Source organism: Macadamia integrifolia, chromosome 12 (assembly GCF_013358625.1).
Source record: "Macadamia integrifolia cultivar HAES 741 chromosome 12, SCU_Mint_v3, whole genome shotgun sequence".
NCBI lineage: Eukaryota > Viridiplantae > Streptophyta > Magnoliopsida > Proteales > Proteaceae > Macadamia > Macadamia integrifolia.
The window spans coordinates 16234313-16245232 of NC_056568.1; the positions used below are offsets into that span (position 1 = coordinate 16234313).

General features: G+C 36.1%; 1 protein-coding gene across 2 annotated transcripts; it reads right to left on the bottom strand.

Moving 5' to 3' along the window:
* Positions 1-8232: 8232 nt before the first annotated feature.
* On the bottom strand, positions 8233-10677 carry LOC122057576. Of its 2 annotated transcripts, XM_042619724.1 has the most exons (6): positions 10530-10677; positions 10184-10437; positions 9884-10095; positions 9418-9685; positions 8706-8756; positions 8233-8621 (listed from the first exon to the last, which is right to left on the bottom strand). In XM_042619724.1, exons 2-6 carry the CDS (start codon positions 10433-10435, stop codon positions 8436-8438), a joined length of 969 nt encoding a protein of 322 aa, XP_042475658.1. In that variant the 5' UTR covers positions 10436-10437; positions 10530-10677; the 3' UTR covers positions 8233-8435. The 2 variants fall into 2 exon arrangements, with proteins under 2 accessions (XP_042475658.1, XP_042475657.1); XM_042619723.1 differs by having other exon boundaries at positions 8233-8756; positions 10530-10676.
* Positions 10678-10920: the final 243 nt, after the last annotated feature.

The window sequence follows — 10920 nt, forward strand, 5'->3', positions numbered from 1 at the left end:
AAACTTCCATTGCAGCCAGTATTTGTGTGTATCCCCTTGAGCTGTACGAGATGAAATTCTCATATACGGTTCTTAGAGGGGGAGTCTCCTTGTGCTTCATCCCCCAAATAAAGAGATCAATCATTATCTTAGGGTGGGGTGGCAGTTACCATAATTGCTCCAACTCTCTAATGACTAGGCTTATGTAACTGCTTAAAAGTGGGTGAAACTAAAATCCCTACAATTTTGCATATGAGTGTTTAAATTCAAAATTTAAACTTTCATGTTCAAAGCTAGTCAACATGGTGGGTCCACCTTAATACTTGATGGACACGTTATCACCAACAATATCCCACTTGTATATCAAAGACAATGGAATTAGGATCCACATCTGTTAAGTTTGTCTCGAAATTTTAACCCATTTTGAAGAATTACCTACTCCGACATATTTTGGTGGCGACCCTAATGAATTTTTTTTCTTAGATTTGTGATGGAAGTAGTGGGGTCGGGCTGGGAGCCTAGAGCCCAATTGATCTGGTATGGGGGTGTGGGGGCAATACCCTCGTGGTACGGTTCCACCTGATCTACAGTGATCCAATGGATGGCCCCGCAACTTGGAGGATTATATAATGTACCATCGTCTTGTTGAGCAAGCAATTTGAAATTTGGGGGTTTTTTGAGCTAAGGTTTTAGAACAAGTTTTTTTGCCGCTGTTTGGGTGTATTTGAGCGATCTCCACTATAACCTCTCTTTTACATAGTGAAACATCTTCTTCTCCACTCGTGGACGTAGCTCACCACATCGGTGTGTGAACCTCATTAAATCTTTGTGTTGAAATCGAATATGTGCTTGTTTATTTTTGTATTTGTTAGTGTCTGCTCTAACAATATCCTTATGACATTAAATCAAATCTAATATCTAGAGATCCCAAACTAACGTAAAAGCTCGCAAAAATACATGCCAACTAAAATTTACTGTGATAGAAGGTGAATCTAACACGTGAAGGGGTAGGACCCCACCGGGATGTAACCCATCATGCAATGTATTAAATATAACATTCTAAATGCAACATATATATCAATACATACGTGACTAGTAAATGTGACCAAAACTCTCAATTTAAGTAGATAAATTACGCATCAGTCCTCCATTGAACAATATCACGTGGCACAATATAGGGCATGGTAAAATTTCTATCACGTCTCCAATGCAACGAAACTCATATTACAAAGATTCTATAATTTGGATTTGACCATTATTAAAATGTTTTTGAAAATAAATAATAAATATATTAATTATTTAATATTTAAAATATTTTATCAAAATGTCACCGAATCCGAATTTTGTCCAATCACTTATAGACTCTCTCCTCTTAATATTCTCCCCAAGAAGGCAGTGGATTCCAAGTCGGGCTTCGAATATGATTAAAACACTATGAATCTAGTGCATCTATATATAGTCAAGGAGAAATCAACTGTTGGAGCAAAAAAAACTCACAATACGCAATTGCAACAATGAGGACACCTCAGGTCAAAGGACCGATCGCATACTGTTGATGAGAACTTCATTTCTATTAACTGACAATAACCCACATGTGAAATTCTCATATGATCCATTTAATGTACACATAATATGTACATTCACACTAATGCCCTAAAATCACCATTCCTTAGGTACATATAGTGTGACGACCATATAAATAGAATGTCTAGTCATGTTCCTAGTCATGAACAGTTTTGAGTTTGAAAAACTCATGGACAATCTTCTATATCTCATAATTTAAGTGTGTTGTAATCGACAATAAAATCCTATTGGACATTATCATCGCTATGGTGAAAAAGCCTCATCATAGTCCTTGTTGGGTGTAACCTTTTGCAACCAGTGTCGCTTTGAAATGTTCCACATTACTATCCACACCTCTCTTCCTCTTGAAGATCCATTTACTTCTTATAAGTTTGATGCCTTGAGGTGGATCATCTGGAGTCCAGATGTGGTTGGAGAGTATGGATGCAATCTCAGAGCACATGGTTTCCATTCATTCAATAGATAACAACAATAATAACAACACAAAGCCTTATCCCAACTTAATGGGGTCGGCTACATAGATCCAAGCAAGGACAAAGAAGAAAAAAACAAGGATATGGGAAGCAAAAGATAAAAATAGTAACAAAGTAGAGTACAACTATATGGGTTCCACCACATGAATCCTAGCCTCTTTATAAGAAAATGTGTATGACTCGGAAGTGTCAGAAACCATATGGAACTCTTTCACCGTCTGACACTTTCTGATCATCTTTAATGAGAAGTGTCAGACAAGTTGGAGGCCTGATGGACCTGTCATTCTTTCGAGATTCTTGGGGTTGATTCACTTCAGTGGGTATGATAATAAGAGATACAGGAGGTGCAACAAATTCTTGGTCATTAGATACTTCTTTTATGACCACTGGATCCGATCTACAGGTAACCAAATCTTCTTCTATGAATGCCGCATGATTACTAACTAACCTTCTGATCAACAAGGCCATAAAAGTAAAAAACCAATAGATGTTTTTAGGTATCCTAGGACGTAGTATCTGTTTGTTCGGAATTCTAACTTATCTTTTTGTTGCTTCCTAATATGAGCAATGCAACCCCAAACCCTAATATGTGGGTGTTTTAGGAACAACTTTTGTTGGAACCCTATTCAAAATATAGACGGCAGTCTACAAGACAAAACCCCAAAATAATAAAGGTAATTCTGAATAACTAAGCATGGATCGAACCATATCTAATAGGGTTTGATTTTGTCTCACTGCTACACCATTCTATTGAGGTGTCCCTGGGGCTTTCAACTAAGAAAGAATCTCAGCTTCCTTTAAATAGTCCATGAACTCATCTGATAAATACTTTCATCCTTGATCTGATCGAAAGGTCTTGATGCACTTACCTAATTGCTTTTCCACCTCAACTGGAATTCCTTGAACTTTTCAAAAGTTTCTGATTTTCAATGCATTAGGTAAATACACTCATATCAAGAGTAATCATCAATGAATGTTAAAAATTAGTCATAACCATATTTCGTTTGAACATTTACGGTACCATACACATCATAGGCTATTAATTCCAACAAATTTTCAGCCCTCTTACCCTTAGATGAAAATGATTTCTTTTTCATTTTTTCTTGTAGACAGGACAAGACTTACATGTTTCGTAATGTTCTACGTTTAGACTTTCCAAACTCTCATCCTTGACCAATCTGTTAATTCTATCTACTCCAATATGACCTAATCTAGGGTACCAAAGATAAGTAGAACTATATGGAGTTGATTTCCTTTTTAAAGTTACATTAGAAAATTCATTTGCATTTAAAACAAGTTTTAAGAAATATAGACCATTCTTTAAACAACCAGTTATAATAAATGAACAATTCAAATGAATAAATAATTTAATTTCAAATTGAAATGAATATCTATCAACAACTAGTTTAGAAACAGAAACAATATTTCTTCTAAAGGAAGGAACATAAAAGCAATCTTTCAAAATTAAAACTATTCTTTCAAAATGCAAAATAAATTCTCTTACAGCCTCTGTTGTGGCCTCAACTCTGAATCCCATCTTGAGACGAACCTCACCCTTGTTGAGTTCTGTCATCCTGAAAACCTTGTAACATATTGCAAATATGGGTGGTTGAACTAGAGTCCACCAACCCCAAATTAGATGGTTCTTTTGACAAATTAGACATATAAAGAACATATGTTTCATATATACCATCTTTTGACTTCTTTTTCAGAGGCATCATTTTCTGCGATAATTTTTCTTCCAATATTCGCCTTTTCTACAATAAAAACAAAGTCTTTTCTCAACTTTCTTGCCCTTTTTCACTACCTTACTAGCCACCTTAAGGGTCTCACCCTTATTGGTTTTCTTCTTATTCTTCTTACCTTTCGGTTTAGAGGAAGAAGGTTCTTTTCAGTAGACAAGACCTCAACCTTTTGTTTCTTAGAATGTTGCCTCCACTTCTTGTAACAAATTGCCTAGCTCTGGAAGCTCTATGGAGATTTTATTCATATTATAAAATAAAAGGTTCGTAGGCTTTGTGAGGCAGTGAGTAGAGTATGACATCAGTTTTATAATTCAAATTAAAGGATTTCCCTAGGATTTCCAGTTCTTGGAATAATTTTCGTAATCTCATCACATGATCGATACCTATAATTCATGGAGTCATCTTGGTGTTGTGGAGAAGAGTGACAAGCTGATGATGTGCATATCTATTTTTCCTGGCATATAGCTCATTCAACTCCTCAATATATCTTTAGGTAAAAGTAGATCCTTTACAGAATCTCCTATGGTCTATTCTATTGAATTCAAAACAAGGAGCTTTGCCATAGAATTATTTTGTCAAAACAATTCATAGGCTGCTTTCTCCTCACCACTCATAATTTCTAGAAATGCAGGTTCTTCATCTTTTATGATAAATATTAGACCTTCTGCAGTTAGGAGCAATTTAATGTTTCTCCTTCAGTTAACATAGTTAGGTCTAGTCAGGATATGGTCTTTAATGTGGGTAGAGTAGTTGATTTGGCTTGACATATTGAATATCTACAAGATAAAATTTGTATGATAATTAACATTCAATAGAAGGGGCAGGTCTAAATACAATGATTACCCACACCTTAAGCTTCCCTCTAGCTATGAGGTGTGATTGGAATGACTCAAACATTATGCACATAACTATCAAAGTTCATCACATACATATTGGTTGAGAGGACTTTTATGTCCGTCTTAAAGACTTTCAATACTTTTGGCCACTTGAGTGTCATTTCCATTCCTATCGGTTGACATACATTCAAGTCAAGTGTATACCCTTTATCTCGAAGTGAATCACGATATCATGGGTTAGTATCTACTATTGTAAACACCTCCCACTGACCATGTTCTTTACTTATCATATATGAGATAAATGCAGATAGTCTCAGACAATTATTCAAGTATTATCCTATTGGCATCTGCAAGATTGGATCAATAGGACATCTACCAACTAAGGGAGGCCATGAAAATCCCACCAATTAGGGTTTTCATATCACACTTTTTTTTTTCTTAAGTTTAGGTAAACAGGAACACTCATCTATTTAAATTACACAACAGATTATATATCACCATACATCACATGCGGAGAAAAAATAAAGCATTCATCCATATGATATGAAAAATAAAGCCTTAGTGGTTATGGGATGGCATCTGGAGTCAAATTGACATTACATAACATGCAAGTCATTTTGATTCCAAGATGAGGTGGAGCAACATAGCCTCATTAGCTACTCCAAGTCAACTTAAGAAATTATATGATTAATAATTTATATTACTATCTATGTAACCACTACAAATGTAATAAAAGAAATGATCTCCATTTTTTTCTGCAACTGATCGACATCTCCCACTACTTCCTTCAATGCACCATCTCTAGTATTCTCTCGATAAAAAAAAAAAAATGAAAAGTCCTAATTATAGTACACTATTTTTAAAATAAAATCGAGAAACCACCCCAACAATTGAGTTGCCCAAAAGATACAACCATTAAAGGGGATAGGGGAAAGAGAATTAAACAATTATATCACGTAGTGTCATCCTAACAAATGCCATCCATATGGTTCATTTATAAATCTCATAACCACTAACAATGTCATAACCACCACACGTATGTATTTGATCCTTCTAATTTTATTCTAATAATGTGAAAAAACAATAATTATATATATTAAAAAAAAAAAAAAACTGCATAAACAAATTTACTAAGATTTGGTAAAAACTTATGTCATCATATAATATGTATTCATTTCATGTACAATAAAAATACATACATAGCCCATTATATTGTCACAATATTAAATCTAATTTAATAAATAATAATAATTTGAATGTTCTAAACGCCTACAAGGGTTTCTAAAACCCAATTTTACATGCATGTATGATTATTAGCACAAATGGGCTACTGGTCTCTAAAACCAGTACCCAACACTTGATTTATAAGCTCATTTGGGCTTCATATCTAAAAGCAAACATGCTTGGCCAATGACGGAATAAACCCACTCGGACTGTTATAAACATCAAACCTATTTGGGCTCTTAAACATGAAATCATTAAGCCAATATGAAGGACTAATCCCATAGTACAATCTCAATCGGGCTTTAAAATATATCAAGCCCATTTTTGGGCTCTGAAACTTAAAATCATTAATCCAATCTGAAAGACCAAGCCCATAGTAGAAGCTCATTCGGACTATAAAGTAAATCAATCCCATTTGGGTTCTTAAACTCCACTAAAACCCGTCATTAAAGATATGAAGTCATCAAAATAATTTCAGTTTAAAAGAAGTAACCCTACTCCCTTTACCTTCTTATTTCTTGTGAACATTTCTCCCCAGCCGCCAAGCCTGCAACTTCTTATTATTATTTTGTAAGTACAGAATGCAAGTCACAGTTGTTGGCCGTAGGTTAGGGTTTTCAAGGGTTTCCGGCATGGTGGTGGTGGGTTTGTCCGAATGTTAGAGAAGCGTTAAGAGATGACAATTTTGGTGGTGAGATTGGAGGAGCTTGATGAGAACTATATGGGGGAGGTGTAGTGCAGCTAGGAGGTGAATTGGAGTTGAAGGTGGGATTTCTTAAGGGTGAGAGGGCACTAACACAGAAAAATGTGGAGGAGAACTAGTCGATGGTGGTGGTGATAACACCTGGTGGTGGAGGTAGCAAAACCACCACGGATGGTGGACTGGCAAGGTTGGAGGATTGAATGGTATGGAATTGATTCCACCGCTGCTTAGGTTGCCGATAGGGGGAGAACTATGGTGTTGTAGGTGCAATGGGGTTTCCAATGGATGGAATGGAATGTAGGGACATAACTGGGCTAAAACAATCTTTTTTTAATTTTAAGTTAACGATACGGTAGATTTCTTAAAAAAAAATGTGAGGTTACATCAAATTAAGTTTAAAATTATGGTTGGTAAAAGAAAATTTCCCATTTGAGTAATGCTAATCTGGTTTAGGTACTTCAAACACAATATGTGAAATGACCAGGCACCTAAGATACAATTTCTCAAAATGTGAGGTACCCTAGGCTGTCATTTACCCTTTTTGAAACTCTGTTCTATAATATGTTGATAAGATGAGTAGATTGATATTAATTTATGACAAAATTTTATTGACCATGCCTGGAGGAAAAGTACCCTTATCGAGTGTCACAAATATTTTGCCCCCTATATTATGAAGTCCATAATACCCGTAGTGTTCTTCCTATGCACACCATCCGAATCCATTGGTGAAGGGATTCTCCCTTGACTGTGGATGTCAAAAAATCCAGTCCTTAATTTATGTTAAGGGAAAAAGAACATTACTTGGTCGTGTGATTACTACATATAGACACAAGAGTCTGCCTTTCATGAAATCTAGAATACCATCCATATTAATGCTCCAATATGCACTCTCATTAACCCCATGTCAACGCAAGGTCACACGACCAAGTAATGATCTCTCACCTGTTTTTTAAATTTGTAGGTTAATCATGGCTTTCTCAACCCCGCCTTCTAGGAAAGGGAAAAAAATTTTGTGCTCCGGCCTTGATCTTGGCCATGCAATATTTTTAAGTGAGAGTTTTCCTTGATACCGGACTCCACTGGTGAAGTGCTCCAATTAATCTAATATTTTCCATTATTATGTTCACACACTTTTTGGAGAGTTGAAATTATCTCCACTCCTATCATTATTATATTCACACGCTTTATAATAGAGTTGAAATTGCATTTAAAAGAACAAAAAATCATCTAATGGTATAGGCCCATAGGGTACCCATAGTTAAAGTCGGTTTATTTTTTAAATTCAATCTAATCATATGTCGACAAGATTAGCATATTGACATTAATATATGATTCCTTGAGCTATCGAGGCAGGGTACGTTGGGATATCTTTTGTTTCTCTTTACATAAAATAACCTCATTGTCTTCCAATGTATATATAATATTGTTTTCTTGCATCTAATTATTGTGCTTTCCTATGCCATTTATCTAGAGAATCTTTGCCCATTTTAAATTTGTAGAATTGTTATGGGTTTCTTAAATCCAGCCCCTGAGTTCTAGCAATTTTTTACAATATATTTTTTATTTTGGTAATTTTTTTTTCAATACCAACCCAATTGCCCGTCCCAACGTGCATATATAAACAAATTTTCCCAATATTAATATACAATACATTTTAGGTATTTCACAATACAACAATTGGATGACACTAGAATGAGTAAAAACATATATCTTTCTTTTTTTAGTGCAAACAGTACAAGGATCTCAGAAAAAGAAGATAAAATAAAATAAAAGGGAAGCTCCCTTCGCCAAGCTTGGATGGCTAAGTTGAACATGAACTTCCTTGCAGCCACGAATAAAACTAAGTAAACTTAACTAAATAATGAAAGAAAGGAAAGGATTACTACTTTAACTAGGCTTGTAAGGTGGAGGGTTCTTCTTCTCTTCCGAGGACAAGTGCCTTCAGCATAGCATCAGAAAACCTTGTGCTGAGAAAAAAGAAATGTCCATGATCAGAAAGCTCATGATACCTGATCCAAGGCAGCCTTTCCGCAACATAGCGCTGCAAGAGAGATGGAATGAGCCTATCTTCGTATCCCTGCCAGATGTGAACACAACCCTCTTCGTGAGGGAATGGGTTATTTAGATCCATAGGATCAAAATCCCAAGAACCAAAACCAACCATTAAGTCTCGATGAAGAGATTCAAAGACACTCTGCTGTTGTGATTTCTCCTGAAAATTACAAACATAAAAACTTTAATTTTGGTCTGTAAAATACCTCTATTAAGGGAAGTCTACCAGAATCAGCTGGTGGGTATATATCAATTTAACTAAAGAATAAGGTGCAGAACAATTTTTCAGTTTTCATCTGATACTTGGGTGGGTACGGGGCACTATTTTCTTTTTGGTAGAAACATGACTATTAATTAAAACGAGATTGGCTCGTAATTGTTGAATTATAAGATTTCATCAACCACGGAATGGAGTTTGGGCAAACTTTCTTGCTCATAGAGGATAGTGCCTTACTAGCTTAAGGAGTCTGTTAATGAGTTGCACTCCCTAAACACAAATTAAATGAGTCGTTGAACATATTTGGCACCTACATATCTATTTGGGTCCTTCAATTCTAGGCATCACTATGCTTAGTGAAGTACAAAATTTCACTATTTGCCACTTGGCAGTACATGGAGTTAGTCTATAATATGTTAGGGGACTCCACGTACATCTCAATAGCCAAATTTTAATCCAAAGTAAGCAGCGAAAAATACTCAAACTCTAATTCAAAGATTAGTGAAATTACCAAAATGTCATCATGGAGATGAGTATAAAATACAAGATGACATCTTTTGTAAATTTAGCAACTTCCTTTACTCATTTCAAAAACAGAACTTACTTTAAACTGCCCAAAGGCTTTCGAAATCTGGCTTAAGATCTCTTTGTCTTTGCTACTGAAGATCCCTGGGTTCCCTTCCACTAAAGCGCTGGAAGGAAACCATTTCTGAGTCATCCACCAGTATAGCAGTCGAGGGGCGTAGTGTGCGATCCCAAGTGTCCATTGGTCCTGCAACAGCTGCTTCCTGTAGGCCTCTATTGATAGTTTGGCAGGAAAAGAAGACCACCAGTAGTTCACAACAGGAGCTACTAAGGATAAACCTGCCAACCTGCAAACATGACAATTTTCGGGTGTGGAGACCACATCCCATGGATGGTGTGAGATTGGTTAGGGTGGTTACCCGTTAGAGAGAGGAACCTCTCTCAATAATTTTTTGTTTTGATTTTCAAGTATATAAAAGATAATAAACCATTAAGTAGACAGTAATGAATGCTAGGGTTTCCTAATCAATGGTAATGGTTCATGCCTGTGTGGTATGTATTTAAGGCAACTCCAAGCTGGGTAACCTCCCATAGAAAAACCCATCACATAAAACTTTGATCCAATCTCCAACTGATCAGCTAGTTCTTGAATATCAAATGCTTCACTTTTCACTGATCTCTTTGGGTTTGGATCACTATCTCCATACCCAGCTCTATCAAATGACAGAAAATATATCCTCAGCTCCTCTATAAGTTCCTGCATAAAGTTTCATTTCAAATTCAATCTAAAATGAAAGAAAATCCAAAATTTGAATAATCAACACTAAACAAGAAACCAATATTACTTGAGATGCAGGTAAAGAGAAATCTTTGGCGACACCAAATCCATGAATGGAGACAATTCTGTATTTGGCCTTATCCTTAGGGACTCCACTCTCTCTGTATGCAAGATGCCTTCCATCACTTAGCTTAATTCTGGGTGATGTAACAGAAGGACCACCTGGGGATCCACATATCTTTGGAGGGGGAGGCCTTGTGGCCTGATAAGCCCATCCCAGAAGAACAACCAGCAACACTAGTACTATCCTTGTTAGCATCCCTGGGAATAGCCACACATTTGACGTCACTTGCTTGGAATTAATGAAGTGAATCTGGGAAGAGTTGGAATGGAGGTTCTGAAAATTTCTATACCTGAAAGTCCGCCTGAAGAATCGGCTTTGAGACTTTGAAGTCTCACATTCTAGCATAAGCATCCATAAGAAGTCAATCTTCTTCTCCTTCTAATGGTTCTTCGAGTTGCTGGAGGAGGTCATAATTTAAGCTCCCCCTGGGAGGGGGGGTTGTTGGTTTATGGCATTTTGACTGTAAGGTATACACGTGAGCGTGGTGTTCAGGAGTTTAGCTTTAAAATTTGAATCTGTCAGATTTTTTGACGGGCCCAACAGATGAGTTGCATAAAAAGCAGCACTTAGGTTGTGTTTGGTAGTCAAAAAAAGAAAAGAAAAGAAAAAAGTAACATTTTTTGTACTTTTTTTTCTTAAGTTAAGATTTTTTTTTTGCATTTGGTATGTCTTCACTCAAA